The following is a 23681-nucleotide window of genomic DNA, read 5'->3' as shown; positions in this document are numbered from 1 at the left end:
TCAATTATCTTTGACTTTAAAATATAATAGTATATTACTTTTATGCCGGCCCCGCGGTGTACGGCTAACGTGTCTGCCTCACCTGAAGGCCGCGAGTTCGATTCCCGGCCAGGCCAAGGATTTTAACCTGGATCTGAGGTCTACGTGATTACAATTAAGGAGTTATCTGAGTTGTGAGATGGTGGCCCCAGTCTAGAAAACCAATAATAACGGCCGAGAGGATTCGTCGCGCTGACCAAACGACACCTCATAATCTGCAGGCCTTCGGGCTGAGCAGTGGTCGCTTGGTAGGCCAAGGCGCTTCAGGGCTGTTGCTCCATGGGGTTTGATTTTTTATATCACTTTTATATGTGTATTATCCTGTAATTTATGTGGTTAAGTGTAGGAGAGGGCCACGAGACCTAACTTCGCCAGTGCTAAAACTAAAAAACCGGTAGCCCTGAAGATAGTTTTCGTGGTTTCCGATTTTCACACCAGGAAAATGCTGTGACTCTACATTAATTATGGGCCACGGCCGTTACCTTTCAAATCGTACCCATTCCCCGTCCGCCGGGCTGAATAGTTCAGGTGGTAGAGCGGTGGCCTTCTGAACACAAGTTGGCGAGTTTGATCCCGGCTCAATCCGTGCTCAAATACGCCAGCCTCGTGTCGATAGATTTACCGGCACGTAAAAGAACTACTGCGGGACAAAATTCCGGCACCTCGGTGGATCCGGAAACCGCAAAAGTTGTTAGTGGGACGTTAAAACAATAATATTATTTATTCCTTCCCTGTCCTTCCGTCCCCGAAAACCTTCGATGTTTTAGTGCGACGTCAAACTATTACCAAATAAATAAATAAATAATTAAATAAATAAATAAATAAATAAAAATATAAATAAATAAATAAATAAATAAATAAATAAATAAATAAATAAAAAAATAAATAAATAAATAAATAAGGTTCACAAATTAATATGCAAATTTGATAGAATATTTGCACGTATTTATTAAGCAATCTTAAAAATATCTAGCTCCTTACCTGATTGGTCAACCTTCAGTTAGATTTAACTGGGTTTAATTCCCGGCCAGGTCAAGGAGTTAAGCTTTCTCTTGTTAATTCCTCCAGGTTCGTGTCAAATCTTCATTAACATACAATAAAACACACAACTAACCACCACAGCATTGCGTAATAGTAAAGCCATCCTTTCATGCCAAGCCCACGTAATTGGGAAAAGGCATGGAAGGAGAAGAAGAAGTCAGTCTTAAAAATTTGAACATGCACGGTAATGGACACCCAAAAGTTTGTTCAAGTAGAATCTGTTGCTCAGCTATAAAAATCCTAACACGTAGTTACTAAATTTAATCTAACAAAAGGTGTACCTCCCTCTTTAAGAATCAAAAGCTCCGCTCTGACAGTGCCAGGTGAACGGCCACTACTTGCGATTGGGTCAGTTTCAGATATACAAACTGTCACAAACATATGCATGTAGTGAAATGAAATGAAATTGCGTATGGCTTTTAGTACCGGGAGTGTCCGAGGACATGTTCGGCTCGCCAGGTGCAGGTCTTTTGATTTGACCCCCGTAGGCGACCTGCGCGTCGTGATGAAGATGAAATGATGATGAAGACGACACATACATCCAGCCCCCGTGTCAGCGAAATTAACCAATGATGGTTAAAATTCCCGACCCTGCCGGGAATCGAACCCGGAACGCTGTGGCCAAAGGCCAGCACGCTAACCATTTAGCCATGGAGTATGCATGTACTGCCAGAATCATATATCTCTAACGACAATATGTTCCCCTCATTTCGTGACTCTGTGGTAAAATACTTTACCATAAATATTAAAAAATGTGTAGCTCATAAACAGCAAGATGGATGCTGAAGGCAGTCCTGTCCGCATAATTAAAACATTGTTTCATTTTCTTTTTAATATATTATTTCTGTGACACTTTGTAAAAAAAATCTAAAATGCGTAATTTGTCCTCTGAAGTATTCGTGCATGGCCTTATCTAAAAAAATATCCTCTAACTGATCTCTCCTTAATTTGTTGCATGGCACTTCGTACGTAATTTTATCATTTTTTTTGTATTCGAATCTGAATGGAGGGACTCGAGGCATAGGTAGTACGCAGTGAACGTAATGAAAAACAGGTACAGTGAGTCACAATGAAACTCGTACATCAGGAAAATATTACTTTGAGCATTTACCAACAAATGTATATTTTTTTATTTGATGCTCGTTTTACCAATACATAATTTTCTACGACAGTATTCGAAATTAACATAAATATATTTCATCTACAGAGGAAATTAAAAAGCTTTTCTCAAACATGCACAAAAAGAGATCACAGTGTAACTAAAACACCCTGTGCTAGGTACTTGAAGCTCGGAATAAGACCTACAAAATAAGTATTTTGTTGGATATCCCTTGGCTCGTTTAATATCTCTCAAACGGCTGGCATGGATCGTACCAAATTTTCGCAGTATGATGAACTTACTTTCTCCCATTATTCGCACAGCAGCTTTCAAGTCATCTTTGTTGGAAATCGTATGTTTCCTTATTGCCACTTCTAAGTAATGCCACAATTTCTCTGTAACATTTAAATCTGGTGACTGAGGAAGTGTCCGCCTCTGTGGTGTAGTGGTTAGCGTGATTAGCTGCCACCCCCGGAGGTCCGGGTTCGATTCCCGGCTCTGCCACGAAATTTGAAAAGTGGTACGAGGGCTGGAACGGGGTCCACTCAGCCTCGGAAGGTCAACTGAGTAGAGGTGGGTTCGATTCCCACCTCAGCCATCCTGGAAGTGGTTTTCCGTGGTTTCCCACTTCTCCTCCAGGCAAATGCCGGGATGGTACCTACCTTAAGGCCACGGCTGCTTCCTTCCCTCTTCCTTGTCTATCCCTTCCAATCTTCCCATCCCCCACCAAGGCCCCTGTTCAGTATAGCAGGTGAGGCCGCCTGGGCGAGGTACTGGTCATTCTCCCCAGCTGTATCCCCCGACCCAATGTCTGAAGCTCCAGGACACTGCTGGGATCCCTCGCTAAGTCCGAGGGAAAAGCCAACCCTGGACGATAAACAGATTAAGAAGAAGAAGAAGAAGAAGACTGAGGAAGTGTTTCAAACACCTTTGGACAGTTATACAGGAGCTACATCTTCACTATATGAGCTTTGTGCTTGGGGTGGTTATCCTGATAATACTTGTATAGGTCACGAACTGCAAGTTTATTTTCAGTATGTTCAAATACACATTTTTACCCATTATCCCGTCAATGAAAGTCAACTTCCATACCCCACTAGCTGCCATACACCTCCAAACATTAACACCTCCTCCACACTTGGACACATACTGGTAGGTTTTAGCTCTTCATTCGGTTTATTCCAGATAGTCACTTTCCCATCTGATCCATAGAGATTAATTTTGCTTCGCCTGCAAACATCAGCGTTTTTCAGAAGTCAAAATCTGTTCCTATGTGCTCTCGAACAAACTGTAACCTACAAAGCTTTAAAAAGTTTTAGTGTCCAACTTATTCAATACAATACAATTAATTGTTGGCTGAACGGTCAGCGTACTGGCCTTCGGTTCAGAGGGTCCCAGGTTCGATTCCCGGCCGGGTCGGGCATTTGAACCTTAATTGGTTAATTCCAATGGCACGGGGGCTGGGTGCATGTGTTGTCTTCATCATCATTTCATCCTCATCACGACGCCCAGGTCACCTACGGGTGTCAAATAGAAAGTCCTGCACCTGGCGAGCCGAACCCGTCCAGGGATATCCCGGCACTAAAAGCCATACGACATTTCAATTGTGTAGGTGTAAATTACAACATATTACGTTTATTCAGAACTAGTTTCGACGCTATACTACATCTCATCATCAGCTGAACAAGGGCATGGGAAAATTGGCAACCATATAAATATTATCAACATTAACCTTATCACAAGTTAAGATCTTATATAATACAATTAAAATTAATAGATATTTAAACGGATAAAGTGTTTTTCATTTCTCAACAAGTCGAAGACTTGCGGGTCTATTGTACAAATTATTAAAACCGTATGCGATCAGATTTGCTATAATTATTGTGATATGATGGTAAGCTCAAATTAAAGTTCACAGTAATTAAAATAGTTCTGTTCATAAAACTCTTTGTGCTTAACTAAATACACTTCAATTAAGACAATTAAGACAAGTATGCTTATTTAAATACACTTCAATTAGGACAATTAAGCACAAAGAGTTTTATGAACAGAACGAGATTTATAACTATTGGTGAATTTTAATTTAAGCTTACCATAATATTACAATAATTATAGCAAATCTGATCGCATACGGTTTTAATAATTTGTATAACAGATCCGCAAGTCTTCGACTTGTTGAGAAATGAAAACACTTTATCTGTTTAAATATGTATTCATTTTAATTGTATTATATAAGATCTTAATGTGATAAGGTTAATAAGTTGTAATTTATATCTACACAACAAATTGTATAGTATTGAATAAGGTGGACCCTAAAACTTTTTAAAGCTTTGTAATCTCAGTTCAATACGGATAAAAATGAACCTCTTCTTCCTGTTCAGTTTGCTGACCAATGGCATTTTCCTATTTTCTCTTCCGTGCCTATCACGTTTCCTGATAATGGCGCCTAATTGTTTTTGGATAAGCTTTCTTCCCTGTATGTTACTCAACCATCATAGCAAGTTTTGAAGCACTGATCATTGGATTCTTCTTAACCTCTCGTAGTATCCAACGTTCATCTGTGGAATTAGATTCTTTTCTGACTTACTTTTTCCTTATTTTCAATCCGGTTATACCTATCTGTAACACATTGAACAGTCGAATGACTTCTGTTCACAATTTTGCCTATTTCCCTTCATGATTTTCCTACTATTAATGAAAAATCATCAACTCTCTCTCTTCTTTCGAAGACTGGCCTCTTCGTAAGCTCATGATTACATTACAACGTGTCTTTACTTCGCAACGCTTGACGATAGACTGAATTTGTCTCCTGCGTTTCGTATTGCACTCGACAGTCAAACTTACAATGTTTATACCAGTCCATCGAGGTCTGTATGAACTTCCTTGTGACAATGAGCAGCAGCATAATACCAAAGAATCAGATATACTTGTGTTAATTTATGGACAAGATAACTAAGAAGTAGTGCCATAATAATATAACATATACACGTTACATTGCACATAAAAATATGACAACTATAATCACCCAACTTTTTGTTCATAACGAAATAAATAAATTACGATCGTGTATGAGTTTCACTGTGACTCACTATATGTATGTATAAGCACTCATGCTCTTAAAAACAGAACACCTTGAAACACTAGAGATATGAAGTTCATATGCACAGGACATGTTCATTAGTATGTTCTGCAGAAACGATTAGCATTTCCGTCACATAGGCTCAGCATGTGTCCTGTTGCCTAGTAGGCACTGGGTCCTCCATTGGCACTTATAACTTGTTCCATGTGTGATGGCATCGATGCGCATAAAGCACGAATGGAGTCCTGGGGTATAGCCATCCATGCTGAATTCACCTGGTTCCACAGTTCATCAGTTTTGGTGGTTGGCATTGGGTCACAGCGCCGCATCCGTCGTTTCACCATATCTCACACATTCTAGATTTTCGACAAGTCCGGTGATCGGGCGGGCCAGGGCAACAGTCTGACATCCTGTGCCAACAAGAAGGCACGTGTTCGTGCAGCAATATGTGGTCGGGCATTGTCCTGCTGAAATGTGGCGTCTGGGGTGTCGTACAGAAAGGGTATGGCTACGGGTCGCAGGATGTCATTCACGTAGGTCAAACTGGTCACAGTGCCCTGGACACGCACCAACTGTGATTTGTGGTTGTACCCAATAGCACCTCACACCAAAAGGGCTTGAGTTCGCGCCAGTGGCGTATACTAAGGGCTACTAAGGCTATCGGTGAAGCCCAAACCTCAATTGAGTCTAAAGCACATTATAATGTAAGCATCTGACACATTGTTCCATTTTCAGAACTTGAAAACAGTGAGAAATAACGTCGCACGTATTTCTAAGAGCTAAGCATCGGAGACTGATATCGCAGCCCAGACTCTCGTCCCTCTCCCCTCTACTGACCCATAGCAGCTTGCTGCTGTATATCGGATCGGAGCAGGGACAGGGGTGGATAGGTGTGCTAGGCTTCGGTCCGTCAGTTCGCCACTACTAACTACCATGCCTTACTCATCGTATTTACTTCCTCATCTCATACTTCTGACTTAATCATATAGATAACAGAGTGCTAGTTTATCACTCCCGTTTTCTTCTACATCCTTGTAGGAAGACACTGCAGGGCTGCTGTTATAGGAGCAATATAGTCCTACACCGATTGTTGGGCTACACCATTGTTGGATGCGCTTGTGAACGGTTGGCTGTTGAGAGAGCTCCTGAATTATTGTAGTGAAAAAGTAGTTAAAACCTATTGAAATTGTTTAAATTTTATGTGTGTGTGTTCCATTTAGTGCTATTTATATATTGGTGTTTAGTGCTTGTTGGTAGAAATTGGGAGTAGTGATATTTATTTAAATTTTCTAACAAGTAATTCATTTGGTGTTCAGTAGATTACGTTTTCTAGGTTAAGTAGGCTAGCTAGGTGTACCTTGTTCGAATTTTAGGTTCAGGAAATACTTTAGATAACAATTTTAAATTTTAAAACAATATCTTTAAATATCTGTAGGTTCGTTGGTATAATACGTACAAAGGCAGATTATCATAAGGAGCTGTAACTCATTGTAACTTACGCCGCAACTTTTCCGATATTTCGTATAGATATCCGTTGAAACTATCACGAAAGTAAAAAATGATTAAATTAAATAACACGATTCGCCTGTAAACTTTGATTTAAAAAAGAAGTTAAGGAGAATACACGGTAATTTCACTGGATAATTAAGATACTTAACAGTTTTTGGATTGTTGACGATTGTTGCTACATGCACATGGTAGTTGTGTAAATAAATACAAATCAGCTGATTACTATATTCCGATAATTTGTAGTCTTAGTTCCCTGCATACTTTTGTACTTTCCACCTTCGTTTATTCATCGAGTAAAAGTTAATAATCAAATTCCTATATCCCAATAATATTGCAGTTCAAGCCCCCGGCGTAGTTTTGACAGAAATTATTGTAGACAACCTCTTATTTTTCAGTATTTAAAGACACTTTTATTCTCCGTCCCGCGTAGTAGGGAAAATAATAGTAATCCACCAGCGGTAAAAATTCATATAACCACATTTCATCTGAGAAGTTTAGTGTAGATACAGTATATTTAGATAGTACCGTACCTTTTCTGCTATATTCGCGTGTATCTATTAGAGCATAATACTAATAATAACCTGTCTAAGCAATTACCTTTGTTCGTAATCTTTCAGTACAGTAGTTCCTGTTAAATTCAAACTTGCAATTTTCATTTCTGTTTGTGCTTTGTAGTGACATACGGTACCGGAATTGAAATTAGAATACGTCTGAACGAAGTTAAAAAATGATTGTAGTGTACTGTACAGTAGTATACGAGTAATATCCTATTAGAATTTAGTGTGCTTATTTTTGTAAAATATTTGTGTAGTACTGGTGTAGTAGAGGTATCCGTAGAAACTCTTACTAAAATTCTGTTGTTGTAATTAGGATAGGCTTAATTGCAGTTTGGAATTGTGTAGTCCTTGTGTATTCCTTTCGGTATTCAGTAATTAAGAGCAGTTTTTATCTTGTTAGAGGCTGTAGGATAAAAATAGGGTAAGACTAAGTAGTATTATAGTGTAGTCGTATATTAATTACTTTATTGTCGTGTGATCTTTGAGTACTATCCCAGACAACATATCCCTCCGTTCGTTTATTCTTTTTGCATGTACGTTATTTTATTTTTCCTTTTATTTTCATTTTTTCCGTAAAGAGTGGTGAAGGAGTGCAAGTGTACGAAGTGTGGGTGTGGCGAGGCATTGGGAGATATGAGGGAGGAGTTGGAGAGATTGAGGGAGATAATTAGGATTTTCACAGAAGACAGGAAGGAAGACAGGAATCCCTTAAACAATATACAGGTTACAGTAGGTGTACAAGAGGGAGGGGAAGGAAAGGGGGGAGTTGTAGAAGATAAGTAATCTAATGTTCTAAGGGGAAGGAGATTGCAGGCTAAGGGCTCTATTCAGGATCAGAATTCAGGACAGGTGTCTGTGCGAAATCGGTACGAGTCACTCCAGGTAGAACAACAGAGGGAAGATGAGGGACAGGGAACTGTTGCTGAGATGTGTGGAAGTAGGAGGGAGGGAAAAGGTAGGAAAGGGAAATGTAGAGTAAAGGATAGGAATAGACAAGCGGAACAGGGTCATGGGAAGGAGAAAAGGGAGGAGGAAGTAGCTTCTGCAGCTATCAGGAAAGATAGGGCTGACCAGGAGGAGAGTGGATCAAATGAGGTGGGTAGGGTTGAGGCTCTGGTCATGGGGGATTCCATCGTTAGACACGTGGGGAAAGTGTGTGGAGGAACTGGAATTGATCAGATTTCTGGGGATATACTAAAGACAATGGGTTGGGATATAGTACCATATCTGAAGTACTTATTTGATTATTGTTTGGCCGAAGGAGCTATACCAGATGAATGGAGAGTTGCTATAGTAGCCCCTGTGTATAAAGGAAAGGGTGATAGACATAAAGCTGAAAATTACAGGCCAGTAAGTTTGACATGCATTGTATGTAAGCTTTGGGAAGGCATTCTTTCTGATTATATTAGACATGTTTGTGAAATTAATAACTGGTTCGATAGAAGGCAATTCGGTTTTAGGAAAGGTTATTCCACTGAAGCTCAACTTGTAGGATTCCAGCAAGATATAGCAGATATCTTGGATTCTGGAGGTCAAATGGACTGTATCGCGATTGACATGTCTAAAGCATTTGATGGGGTGGATCATGGGAGACTACTGGCAAAAATGAGTGCAATTGGACTAGACAAAAGAGTGACTGAATGGGTTGCTATATTTCTAGAAAATAGATCTCAGAGAGTTAGAGTAGGTGAAGCTTTGTCTGAACCTGTAATAGTTGAGAGGGGAGTTCCTCAGGGCAGTGTTATCGGACCTTTTTTCTTATATATATAAATGATATGAGTAAAGGAGTGGAATCGGAGGTAAGGCTTTTTGCGGATGATGTTATTCTCTATAGAGTGATAAATAAGTTACAAGATTGTGAGCAACTGCAAGTGACCTCGAAAATATTGTGAGATGGACAGCAGGCAATGGTATGTTGATAAACGGGGCTAAAAGTCAGGTTGTGAGTTTTACAAATAGGAAAAGTCCTCTCAGTTTTAATTACTGCGTTGATGGGGTGAAAGTTCCTTTTGGGGATCATTGTAAGTATCTAGATGTTAATATAAGGAAAGATCTTCACTGGGGTAATCACATAAATGGGATTGTAAATAAAGGGTACCGATCTCTGCACATGGTTATGAGGGTGTTTAGGGGTTGTAGTAAGGATGTAAAGGAGAGTGCATATAAGTCTCTGGTAAGACCCCAACTAGAGTATGGTTCCAGTGTATGGGACCCTCACCAGGATTACCTGATTCAAGAACTGGAAAAAATCCAAAGAAAAGCAGCTCGATTTGTTCTGGGTGATTTCCGACAAAAGAGTAGCGTTACAAAAATGTTGCAATGTTTGGGTTGGGAAGAATTGAGAGAAAGAAGAAGAGCTGCTCGACTAAGTGGTATGTTCCGAGCTGTCAGCGGAGAGATGGCGTGGAATGACATTTAGTAGACGAATAGGTTTGAATGGCGTCTATAAAAGTAGGAAAGATCACAATATGAAGATAAAGTTGGAATTCAAGAGGACAAACTGGGGCAAATATTCATTTATAGGAAGGGGAGTTAGGGATTGGAATAACTTACCAAGGGAGATGTTCAATAAATTTCCAATTTCTTTGAAATCATTTCGGAAAAGGCTAGGAAAGCAACAGATAGGGAATCTGCCACCTGGGCGACTGCCCTAAATGCAGATCAGTATTGATTGATTGATTGATTGATAAAGATTGTTGGTTACAAGGATAATGTACAGATAGAGGAGGAGACTAATGCTAAAGAAGTATTAACAGTTACATATGATCACAGTGACATTTACAGTAAGATACAAAAGTTGAAAACTAGAAAACCAGATGGAAATGATAAGATTTCTGGGGATATACTAAAGACAATGGGTGGCTATATAGTACCATATCTGAATTACTTATTTGATTATTGTTTGGTCGAAGGAGCTATATCAGATGAATGGAGAGTTGATATAGTAGCCCCTATGTATAAAGGAAAGGGTGATAGACATAAAGCTGAAAATTACAGGCCAGTAAGTTTGACATGCATTGTATGTAAGCTTTGGGAAGGCATTCTTTCTTTCTGATTAAATTAGACATGTTTGCGAAATTAATAACTGGTTCGATAGAAGGCAGTTCGGTTTTAGGAAAGGTTATTCCACTGAAGCTCAACTTGTAGGATTCCAGCAAGATATAGCAGATATCTTGGATTCAGGAGGTCAAATGGTCTGTATCGCAATTGACCTGTCTTAAAGCATTTGATGGGGTGGATCATGGGAGACTACTGGCAAAAATGAGTGCAATTGGACTAGACAAAAGAGTGACTAAATGGGTTGCTATATTTCTAGAAAATAGATCTCAGAGAATTAGAGTAGGCGAAGCTTTATCCGACCCTGTAATAATTAAGAGGGGAATTCCTCAAGGTAGTATTATTGGACCTTTATGTTTTCTTATATATATAAATGATATGAGTAAAGGAGTGGAATCGGAGGTAAGGCTTTTTGCGGATGATGTTATTCTGTATAGAGTAATAAATAAGTTACAAAATTGTGAGCAACTGCAACGTGACCTCGATAATGTTGTGAGACGGACAGCAGGCAATGATATGTTGATAAACGGGGTTAAAAGTCGGGTTGTGAGTTTCACAAATAGGAAAAGTCCTCTCAGTTTTAATTACTGCGTTGATGGGGGTGAAAGTTCCTTTTGGGGATCATTGTAAGTATCTAGGTGTTAATATAAGGAAAGATCTTCATTGGGGTAATCACATAAATGGGATTGTAAATAAAGGGTATAGATCTCTGCAAATGGTTATGAGGGTGTTTAGGGGTTGTAGTAAGGATGTAAAGGAAAGGGCATATAAGTCTCTGGTAAGACCCCAACTAGAGTATGGTTCCAGTGTATGGGACCCTCACTAGGATTACCTGATTCAAGAACTGGAAAAAATCCAAAGAAAAGCAACCCGATTTGTTCTGTGTGATTTACGACAAAAGAGTAGCGTTATAATAATGTTGCAGAGTTTGGGCTGGGAAGAATTGGCAGAAAGAAGACGAGTTACTCGACTAAGTGTTTTTTCCGAGCTGTCAGCGGAGAGATGGCGTGGAATGATATTAGTAGACGAATATATTTGAGTGGCGTTTATAAAAGTAGGAATGATCATAATATGAAGATAAAGATGGAATTCAAGAGGACAAACTGGGGCAAATATTCATTTAGCTGAAGGGGAGTAAGGAATTGGAATAACTTACCAAGGGAGATGTTCAATAAATTTCCAATTTCTTTGAAATAATTTAGGAAAAGGCTAGGAAAACAACAGATAGGGAATCTGCCACCTGGGCGACTGCCCTAAATGCAGATCAGTATTGATTGATTTGATTTGATTTATTTATTTTTATAGGTACAACTGCAAAAATTAAATGCAATCGTTCAGTCTCTCTTTTGTTGGTTGGAATCGAACCCGTGATCATGGGTCAGACACCACCACTGATCTTCCGAGGAAGCTAATAAAGCAGTGAACGACGGGTACGACCGCTTTAAAATTCAGCATTTGTATTTAATAATAATAATAATAATAATAATAATAATAATAATAATAATAATAATAATAATAATAATAATAATAATTGTACAGGTGATACACCTCAACTCCGCACATTTAAAAGAAGCGCCTTAAGAAACGCTATCTCTCCTACTAAACCTGAAACAGTTACTGCATGAAGTTGGGACATTGACAAGAAGATGTCACCATTGAATTATTGAGTAATGTTTTATTATGAAGTTGCCTAAACTGGCTGGAATTATTTGTTTTGTGCTTGTTTACTTCAAGAAGTTTAAACTTTTCTTCATAGATGTCATTACAAAAAACTGAGGTAATGTACTCTGGTGCAAGGTAAAAGAACTAGTGATTTAAAGTAGTTTTGTGTTCTTATGTTTTCTCAACTAAATTAATGTTCATTTATTTTGTTATTTCAAGGTTTGCAACACTTCTTTCTCATTCCGCCAGTTTTTGAATCTGGCCAATCATGAATTTTCTGTAATTATTTTTCAGCCAATAATAGGTTTCTTGTACCTTTTGAATTTGGCCAATAAAAATGAGATGGTGTGTCCAGTGGCGAAGCGTGAACTAAGTAAGGGGGTAGACAGAGATTTCTTTTATTTAAACTGTTTTAATCATATTATTATATGGAATTTTGTTTTCGACGCACACATCTGTATTCAGTATTATATTAATGACTCTGAAAATAAGACGAACCCTATAACAACCTATAACCCAACGTGCACTTGCTTTATTTTTAAATATAGACGAAATAGGCCACGGGAGTTGTCAAATAACAACATACTTTTAGAACAAAAATAGCATTATATTTCATTGTTATGCAGATTTAATAAGAGAAATAAGAAATAAGTAGTTGTTCGTACAAGCCACCTTAAAAAATATTCTTGTAAATGAGTTTAATCCCCCTGTCCTTCATTTCGGGGTCTTGAAGTCAGGCGTCTTGCTAAGATTCCATAGAAATTTCTTCTCTATAGCTGCAGTTCCCAAGTTAGTCTCTGGTTAGTCATCCAATTCCTTAAATACGTTTTAATTCATTTGAATGCACTCATAGCGCGTTCACTAGAAACTGACTTTAACGGAATATACAGCATCAAGTTAAACAATTTTTTCCGTATGCGTACTCTGGAGTACCTTATTAAGACTGGAAGCCAATAGTTGTTGGGGTTAAAATACCGCAACTAATATTGTCGGGCAAGAAAATGCACGTACTTGAAGGATTTTGATGCTGTCATTCATTTATTAGGTGTAAGTTTACTATACTTCGTATTTAAATATTGTTAATTTATTTTTAGACGTGTCTTATAATAAAGTAAATTCAAATTAATAACATTAAAAGCATGTCTAAGATGGTAGCCAATAAGAGCACCTTTATAAGAGAGAGCAAATACTAGCCAATGAGAGCAAGAAGAGACGCTGGTAAGTCTGTCTACTGGGCGGAGACATCTCGCTATAGGTAAGTCATAGGTCCACAGTCAGCATCTACAGATAGCGCTAGTGTTGCTCTATCTGAAAGCTTTGAAAATCAAAGGGAAAATACACAGAATGGACAGCGTCTACTTTCGCCTACGTGCTTCGTGTAACTAACGCGAGCCTTAGCATTGCCGAAGTGAGACGAAAATAAGTAAAGCGGGGAAACGAATCTGGAAATGTTCTAAAAAGTAATTGAATTAACTAAACAATATTTATTTCACAAAATGTTAAGGGTACACGCTGTCTACCCCGTCTCCCTTGACGCTTCGCCCCTGGGTGTGTCCGGATTTAGTCCAGAACCCTCTAGAACTGTGCCCTCGGATATATAAGCTGAGGCTTTCTTGGTTTCCTTGTCTTATTCATCGTCGTCTTACTGAGTGTGTGAAGACAGGAGGCGGGGCGCCTCATTCTTCGCCAGGCAGTTCAACAGCGAATGTAATGGCCACCAGTCTTATTTTTCCGTAGCTACCTCCGCAGACCTACCGAGGGGAAGGTTCTAAGTTCTAACTATGTAACCTCCTGTTTTCTTTCGGCTAAAGTAATATTTCATAAGGACTTCAATTGTAAATCGGGGATAGAGAGTGCGTTAACCTCTTGAGTTCCCCTTCAATTTAGTTTGAGATGACTACGATTTTGTAACTGTTTCTCTTTTCAGTAAAGCGTTAAATTAACCTTCATTCTAGTCACCTCAGTAGCTTGGGATTAGCCTCTGCATCATCGGGACGAGAGCCCAATTAGGGTTTTTCACTTAATTTTCTAGGAGCGCAAGTGTACGCCTACATTCACTTTGTGTTCGGGCCAGTAATTTAACCTGTTCTTCCTTCCACGAAGGCGCAGTAGTTTGGGCAATAGATACCCCTGTGTAAAAATTGTAACTTGTAGGTTGGGCCTAGAGAAGCCGGAAATTGTAAGCATTTTGTGTAAGAAATTGGGAGCCAGTCTCCTTTGTGGAATTCGGAGAGAGTGTAAACTCTTGCTGGTTTTGTGTAGAATTGAGTGGGGCCTTGGAAGGCCGTATTTGTAACCTTTGGAGCAAAGTGCTCTTGAATTGGGAGATTTCTCTCCATGACTAACAAGGCGCAACATTTGCGATGTAGTAAATTTGTAAATTTGGAGCTGGGAGCTCAGCACTTGTTATTTCCAAACTGCTATTTGTACCTGTAACCTTGTTATTTCACGTAGTGAAAAGTTTGTTAAGTTTGTGATTTGAAAAGAAATATAACCTTTATTTTAAAGTTTTAAGTTAATCTTTGATATCGAAGATAGACCCATTCCCACCAGCATCTTCTTTCAACTCTTTCTGCTTCACGAAAACACGGTAACAATAACAATAACAATAATAATAATAATAATAATAATAATAATAATAATAATAATAATAATAATAATAATAGTGCATGGCATCTGTGTAGGGTTGGTGGTGTCCTAATGAGGATAAAATGAATGGCGAAGACGTCATAAACATCCATTCCCCAAGCCAGGGGATTTAACAGTATGAGGGGGTTGATTCTGGAAATTGATCCGGGGCCATCGGACCAAAGGCAAGCATTATATCCATTTAGCCACAAAGCCGGACTTTTAATTTGCTAAACCTTTGGCTTCCATCTCCACTGAGCAGGAGTTGAGTATTGGCAGCAGCGGAGGCCAGCGCAGTAGCTTGTGAAGCAGATTTCACAACACAACGGGCTTTTCCGTTGGATATTGACTGCAGCTCAAAACGCTGAAGACTTGACGTTCAGTAAACCTACCAATGGAAAGGGGTAAAGTTAGTCTACCGTTAGCCCACGTCTTGATCCCAGTATAAACCACTGATGACTCAATCAATTATTCAATCAATCAATTGATCGATCTCCTGGGTGGGTGCAGTAGAAAACACCAATAATATATCCTGCCTGCCAATCAATCAATCAATCAATCAATCAATCAATCAATCAATCAATCAATCAATCAATCAATCAATCAATCAATCAATCAATCAATCAATCAATCAATCGCCACTGATCTGCATTTAGGTTAGTCGTCCAGGTGGCACATTCCCTAGTCTTTTCTTCAATAATTGCAAAGAATTTGGAAATATATTGAACTTTTCCCTTAGTAAAGTATTCCAATCCCTAACTCTTCTTCCTATAAACGAATATTTTTCCTCTTGAATACCAACTTTATGTTCATACTTCTTTCCTACTTTTGAAAACACCACTCAAGCTTCTTCGTCTGCCTATATCATTCCACGCGAACTCACCACTGACAGCTCGAAACATACCACACAGTCGAGCATCTCGTCTCCTTACTCCCAAGTCTTCCCAGCCCAAAGTTTGTGACATTTTCGTAATACTACCCCTTTGTCGGAAAACACCCAGAACTAGTTCTGTTGCTTTCCTTTGAATTATTTCCAGTTCTCGTATCAAGTAGTCCTGGTGAGAATCCCATACACTGGGGTCTTACCAGAGACTTCTACGCCCTCTTCTTTGCATCCTTACTACACCCCCTAAATACCTCATAACCGTGTGGAGAAATCTGTAACCTTTCTTGACAACCTCCTTAACATGATATCCGCAATAATCCTTGCCCTGTACTATTCGTTAGTATCTAGACAAACAATCAGCAGTAACAACGTTAATATTACGGGAATTGCCTCCAGAAGACCAGAGATGAATGCTAGTCGAGATGTGATGTTCGCCATGTCAGTTATTTCTCCTCTACCAGACGTAAAGTTTGTGGGAGAACTTTAATATACTTTAACTTACCTTGTGGGTGGGGGCAGTAGAATGACACCCACGATATCTCCTGCCCATAGTAAGAGGCGACTAAAAGGGGATTCAGGAACTCTTAACTTGGGAGTGTGGGTTGGCGACCACGGGGTCTTTAGCTGAGCCCTGGCATTGCTTGTGCCAGGCTCCTCACTTTCATCTGTCCTCCCCAACCTCAATTGATCAACTCTTGTTCATTTCAGACCCCGATGGTATTAGATCACGAGGCCTAGGGAGTCTTTCATTTTCATGCCCGTAGTAGACTTTGTCTTTCTTTGACCGATACCTTCATTTTTCTAATTGCCGGATCCCCTCTACCCCCCCCCCCCCACCTCTGATCAGTGTTATCGGAGGATGATTGCCCAGTTATACGTCCTCTGAAAACAATATTTATCACCAGCGCTGTGACAACAATGGTGCGGCACCACATTCTCTATGCGGTCCGTCCTTAATGTTATAAGTGGTGGCTGCAATAATATCCTGGTTTGAAGGGGGTATGGGAAGTAGCTCCTTTGGGAAGAGCTTTCGCATTACTGGCCATCCGCATGGTCGTTTGCAAGACTAATTTTTATTTATTTACTCTCGACCGCGCGTCAAAATTTCTTTTTTATGTTATCTTCACCATTTTCTACGTTGAAAGCCTTGCAGGCGGCCATGGACCGGGGGTGACAGTGGCTCTTGAGCGGCAGTGGTCTAGCGCCGGGGATGCCTTGGTATGACCGCGACAGGGTAACCAGTGCCGAAAGGAGATATGGTATTGCCTGGTGGGTTTAGGGAGGTTTCTCATAACTTCTCCTTTACGGAGGGGTGGAAGTAGCTGGCAGAAGACTAGCCTTTGCACCTCAAGTTATTCTGTACTCTTGTACTAGGCTATGTCCCTGCGTTAGTACTCGCATGTCGGTCATTTGTCCAAACAGGTAGGTCACCACGGGCTGTGAGGCGGGGCGGAGCCTCACGGCACCCCCCCCCCTCAAAAAGACACATCCTTTATCTCACCTAGAAATGGCAAACCTTGTCGAGCTGGGCTGAGCGATGACGGTCCGACCAGGCCTCCAGTGATTTCCATCTCTTCGGATCGTTGATGAAACACGAGGATGACCGTCATGACGTGGCTTCAGAAACTGGAAGCAGATTTCTACCTTAACCAACATCGATGTCTTGATGAAGAGAAACAAGAGCTTGGATAAGAATAGTGAGTATGTTGAATAGCAATGTGTACTACCATGTATTCTTTTATCTGCCTGTAAAATAAAGTTTCTCCGTGCAAGATCTAGTTTTCTTATTTTATAAATGTACATTGTACTTATAACACATGGTGCCCGTCATCGCTGAAGGGTCTGCCTTACAAAGGCTGCACCACTTTTAGTAATAAGCCATACAAATACACCCTGGGGTGTACAAAAATCCCTGTACTTGCGGCAAGGTATACATTGGCCAAACATTCCGATTCCATTGGTACTCGTATCAAGGAACACCAACGTAATAACCGTCTCAACCAGCCAGACAAATCAGCAATAGCTGAGCACGCCCTATCAACGGGTCATGATGTCGCGTTCTAAGATGTTCAATTACTACTATTATGTTTTCATTCCTTCCTTGAAGGGGGAGGTGAGCCTCTTAGGCAGTGAAGCCGCCTCTCAGACCAGGAGATGCTTGGAGAAAACGAGGGGGTAGGCGTTCAATGCCTATACTAGGAACTCTCTCGGCATTCACCTTAGTGCAGGAGAATGGAAAACCACGGAAAACAATTTTCAACACGGCCGAAGGCGGGGATCAGCCGCTCTCCGTCTCCCGAATTCAGAGGTGTAGAGCCGTGGCCATCCCTCCTCTCCTCGGTTGGCCGGTCAGAGTACAGAGCTGTTGACCACGGACCAGCCGTGACCACTTGTAGGCCCAGACTCACCCTGCATCCGCCGACCCGGTGTTTGAGCTCTTACCCATACTAAACACCAAAGGTCTGGGATTATACGGGAAGCTGTGGAAATACGAATTTCAACAGGAACACTCTTTGTCACTTAAGTAATACGTGGTTGCCAGCCATTAAGGATTTATATAGGTGTCCTTTTACTATTCTTATTTCTTTCCGATTTTTTCCAAATTCTTATTCTCCTCATCACGAGGTGGTTCGCACTGCGCACAGGGAGCCATCTAGTGGCGAACGAGAGTACCACTTACTATAGACAACGGTAAAGCATTCTTAAGTTCAAGTCATTCAAATCTTCATTTATTTTTAGAGGTCTTACTCTTGAACAGACGAGATTACCTTTTGAAGACACAGATCAAAGTACTCTGTAAAAAGAAAAGCCCAAAAGCTTATTATCGTATCTACATACAAACTATTATTATGTAATGTCATCATCGTTCATTGTGCAAAATTTGAATCACAAGTATACTGTATTTCAAGGAAAGTGTGTGTTTGGTGGTTACTTACACTAATGCCTGTATTTCAAGTATCCTTTAATTGGTCAGTTTCATTTGTAAATGGTCTGAAGGATTGCAGTGTATCAAGTTTCTATTGACTCAAGGGAAAGTATAACTGGGCAACTACCCTAGGTAAAATTTGAAAAGTTCCAGCAATGCTCAGAATGAATGTACCATTCAAATAAATACAAGCACCATAAAGGGCTTGAAAATGAAAGACTCCCCAGACCTCGGAAACCTAACACCGTCGGAACGGAAAAAGAACAACAGTTGACCAAGGGAGGTCGGATAAGAAATATGAAAGCGAGTAGCCTGACACAAATAACTGGAAGCAATATCAGGCACAAAAATGCAACAAAAATGAAAGTCTCTGGGACCCCTTTTAGTCTCCTTTTACGACAGGCTAGAGATACCGTGAGTGTATTCTACCGGCCCCACCCACAGGGGGAAAGTAACATTATTACTGCTATTATTATTCCTGTCCTATTACTAAATTTGTTAGTCAGCCCGTACCGTCGTTAGGTCTAGTTTTACGTTTGAATATCCTTCCTTACGCCAACGCTATGTGGTGTTACGTCATCAGTATTACGTGTTTCTGTGATGGATGGTAGTGTGATGTGTTTAGTGTGCATTAAGTGTTTGAAGATAATAATAATAATAATAATAATAATAATAATACCAGCAGTTCCTCTGCTATTTAAACTGTGCGCCTTCTCTACGGCCATCTATGCCAACGGACTTGAACTTGTAAACTTCCAAAGAATTTCGTCTTTTACAATTACATGGCTCTAACATCGATTTGCTAGCTCACTCTCACGCACCAAAAACAAACCTAGAACTTAGGAAATTTCATTTTTGTTATTGGTAACCCATTTCTGAAGACCGTTTGTTTTTTAGTGTACCGAAGTTGTCAACACGTCAGCTGGTTCCTCCTCTACTGTAATCTAAATATCAGATGCTTGTAAATATGTCCTCTAGCCAGTTAAAACCGGGCTTGTGTACAGGAATACAGCCTATCAGCAGTGTGGTTCAATTTAATCGGGAAGCTTCCCCTTACGGAACTACATAAGCAGGGCACTTTAGGGCCGTCTTGTCTGAATTGCTCCAGTGCCTAGGATTGTGACTTGAGGGAGGCCTAGGAGGCAGGGGCGCGGCCTGCTTGAAGAATATCCAGCGATACAAGGTAATGGCAGAATTTTCCTAAACATGTGATAGCGCCTGCGGGTAGTTTGAGGGGAAGGTTTTAGCCGTTTTCTTTTAATGTAATTTTGTAAACTGGTGGTTTAAATGTAGGTTTTCAGGCGAAGTCTGAGGACTCTGTTTCTATTCCATACCAGGAAATATGTATTGTAAGGGAAAGAAGAGTGGTGGCCCTGTGCCGTCTCCCATTCAACCTTGCGATTGGGTGACTAAAGTTTTCTAACACTAAATTTTGTAAATCTCGTCTTGGCTGTAGAGGTTCCTCTTTTAGTCACCCTCTTGTAGCATGGGATTAACCTCTGTATCTTTGGGCCGTAAGCCTATTTAGGTTTTTAGTAATTTATATAAGGAGTGTTGGAGTTTCGCCTCCTTGCCATTTGTTAATGGCCAGTTATATGCAACCTTTTCTCTTTTACTCATAAGGCCATGGAGTATGGGTAATAATGGCCTTGTTTATCCTGTATTATCCAGAAGGCAACTGTTCTTCGTTGCAGCTCAAAACGCTTAAAAGGGTTGTCATTCACTAAACCAACCATCGCAAAGGGGTAACCTAAGTCTAGTGGCTGCCCACGTCTTGGACTCAGCATACGCTACTGGTTCGCGCTGTATGTCTTGTGCGAATGCAGTCAGTGTGATGCCTTTACCCCTGTGTGCGGTGAATCCAAAATGCGGCCAACATTTTCAAACAAACAGAACCTGGATTCGTTCGATAACATTAACTGCTGCCATTTCTGTCCCCAATGACGTCGTTCCAGACACCATTGCAGTCTAGCATGTGTATGCACATTAGTCAAAGGTGGACGGAGAAGTGGACGACGCGCCGGTAACCCAGACCGTAATAAACGGCGACAGACTGTCACTCCTGATAGTGTACGATGTCTTACACTGTTCCACTGTTGCGCCATAGCCGAGGAGGACGCAGATCTGTCCTGCAGTGCCATTCGGACGAGGTATCGAGCTTCTCGGGGGAAGGGGGGGGGGTCTGTGTGGTGAGACCAGACCCATCTCGTCGTGTTCTACGGCCTTCTGTGAACCATTCTGCACTCACCCGTTGCACTGCCGACACACTTCGTCTCAAACGAGCAGCCATTTCCCGGATGGATGTATCACGTACTCTCATGCCAATAATGCGCCCTCTTTCAAAGTCACTCACTTGACGGCATGGTGTTCGCATGGTATGCGAGGAATCCTGCACGTCTGCTCAAGTCACACTGATCCATTGCCTTTAGCTTATAGCGGCAAAGAGAGCCGAGGCACATTTTATCAGTCGGTGGTGGTGCGGCAAGATATCGATGTGGACCTTGAACCTGAGGGCCGACATGGTTCAAATGCTAATCATTTCTTCATAACATACTAATGCACATGTCCTGCGAATATGAACTTCCTATCTCAAGTTTTTCAAGGTGTTCTGGTTCTTATGAACATGAGTGTATGTAAGATATGTGTGTATAGGTACCTCTTAGTCTCGTTCCCTGGAACGGGGTCGGGGATGAGGTGAGATGAATATGGCATGCTTTTACGGCTGGATGCCCTTCCTGACAGCAGTCTCAGTTGAGGAGCTAATGAAGATGAAATGAATGATGGTGAATGAATGAAACTGGGTAAGAAGGTGGAAGGAAACTATTCTCAGTACAGCCAACGGTGTGGTTCGAACCCACTCCTCTCCCGAATGCAGAGCTTGGCTCCATAGCCATAGCGCATTAACACGCGTGACCACTCCGCTGACATTACGAAACACACGACTCCATAATATTTAAAATTATTGATGTTTACATAATATTTAAAATTATTGATGTTTAAATTCGCTCTAAATCAGGTGCACCTCCATTGCAAAGTAGAACAGAGCAAACAATGGGGTCTTGAGCGATGTAAAAGTATATGTACTTGATGCAGGCATTCCTCCACCGAAACAACGCCACCTTGGCACATGCGGGAGGGTATATTACATTGTAGAAATTCACATATCCTTCTACACGTACTTCTGTTGCATTTCACGTATGTCCAACCGAGTGAGTTGGCTACACGGTTTGAGTCACGTAGTGTCAGCTTGCATTCGGGAGATGGTAGGTTCGCGCCCCTACTGTCGACAGCCCTGAAGATGGTCTTCCGAAGTTTTCCATGTTCATACCAAGAAATGCTGAGGCTCTCCCTTAATTAAGGCCATGGTTGCTTTTTTCCCAGTCCTACCCTTTTTCTATCCCATCGTCGCCATAAGATATGTCTGACCGGGCGAGTTGGCCGTGCGGATAAGGGCGCGCAGCTGTGAGCTTGCATCCGGGAGATAGTGGGTTCGAACCCCGGTATCGGCAGCCCTGAAGATAGTTTTTCTGTGGTTTCCCACTTTCACACCAGGCAAATGCTGGGGCTGTACCTTAATTAAGGCCACGGCCGCTTCCTTCCAACTCGTAGGCCTTTCCTATCTCATCGTCGCTGTAAGACCCATCTGGATCGGCACGACGTACAATTGTAAAAAGAAAAATTATATGCCTTTGTCGAAGCGACGAAAAGACAAGTAACACAAATAGCAAACAAACAAACAAACAAACAAAAGGAAACTGTGTCCATTTTACAAATATCTATGTTAGAATTTTGTGGCAATTCACCGTTCACCGGGCCCGACGTCGGCATTCATTCCTGCAACCTTGAGATTAGCAGGCAAACCTTCAAACAATTACGCAATCCAGGTAGTCTAATAAAATAGGAAATAAATAGGCCTAGAGAATTTCTAAATTTTATGGAAGTTAGATGTGAGGCTTTTCAGGCGTTTGGTCTATAAAACCAGCGTTTCGTTTTAGTCATAGTCCACTACTAAATCAACACCACCTATATATATATATATATATATATAGCGTTGACTAAATTCACCTGCATACACCCCAGAGTCAGTTGGTAGGGCCTGACGCATCCAACTCTGAGTCTAGTGTCAGGCCTACGACGAAACGCTTATTTCATTGAGCAAACACCAGATAAGCCGTACATCTAATTTTTTTTTAATAATGCACTATTGATGTGAAAAATATATTTCTCTCATCGGGAACTCGCTTTCCGTTTTATGAGAGTGTTAATCCTGATCTTCGTCGCCAAGATGACGCTTGAAATTTGTATTAAACGACTTATTGAACCTACTGGGTGCCAGATAGTTTCTTCTCTTCTCAGTTGCTAGGGCAGTGGAATAAACGGGTCTTTCCAGGTTAAAACGTGTGACCACGTGACAACACGTGGAATAGTCATTTTGCGCACTTGGATACCAGAAAGGAGTAAACAAATTAATTTATGACAGAACGAGGTGCTGCTGGTAGAACAGGTCTGTGAAGGTCACGCCTGACAAGCCCCCAGTAACAGCCAATGTGACAGTTCGTACGTGGGAACACCATGGAGAAGACGTTAGAATGTTTAACAGCGGGTTTACAGATAAACCCACTGCCCAAGCCGAGAACTCGCAACCCTGCCCTGCCGCATGCTCCAGTACGCATCCACCGTCTCAACACTGACCAAAAAAGGGTAAGTCATTGGACTGTGGTGTTAAGAAAATTAATACTTGGCTTGCGCTCGACCCTGCAATGAAGGTTGCAGGATCGAACCCAGGTTGACATTTAGCATGCTTGACTAATATGTAACAGTACATTTTAGGACCAAATTCCGATGCGAGGTGTTTCTTAAATCCGACAGTAGTCAAAAATGCGTCAAACACATTTTTATTATTATTATTATTATTATTATTATTATTATTATTATTATTATTATTATTATTATTATTATTATTATTATTATTATTAGGGAGTGCTGACCTTTGGTCCAGTGGGTCCCGGGTTTGATTCCTATACGGGTCGGTAATTTTAACCTTCATTGGTTAATTCCGATTGCTCGCGGTTGTGTGTATGTGTGTGTGTGTGTGTGCTTCCTTCCTTAGAATCAATCATGGGTAGGGCCTCGTTCTCACAGATGGGCAGGTGGCCTGTACGGCGTCAGCTTGAAAGACTTGCGTTAGGCCCCTTCGG

The 23681-nt window shown here is 40.8% G+C and overlaps 1 protein-coding gene across 1 annotated transcript in view; it reads left to right on the top strand.

The window, feature by feature from the left end:
- Positions 1-23033: 23033 nt before the first annotated feature.
- Positions 23034-23681, top strand: part of LOC136871883 (urocanate hydratase) — a 252569-nt gene continuing 251921 nt past the window's right edge. The window contains exon 1 of the mRNA XM_067145541.2: positions 23034-23184. Within this exon, the coding sequence (XP_067001642.2) occupies positions 23056-23184 (129 nt within the window). The 5' untranslated portion in view covers positions 23034-23055. The remainder of the gene's footprint in view (positions 23185-23681) is intronic.

This window comes from Anabrus simplex, chromosome 4, assembly GCF_040414725.1.
Source record: "Anabrus simplex isolate iqAnaSimp1 chromosome 4, ASM4041472v1, whole genome shotgun sequence".
In the NCBI taxonomy this organism is placed as follows: Eukaryota; Metazoa; Arthropoda; class Insecta; order Orthoptera; family Tettigoniidae; genus Anabrus; species Anabrus simplex.
The sequence above is the reverse complement of the archived record's forward strand: the minus strand, read 5'-3'. Positions and strand labels throughout refer to the sequence as shown.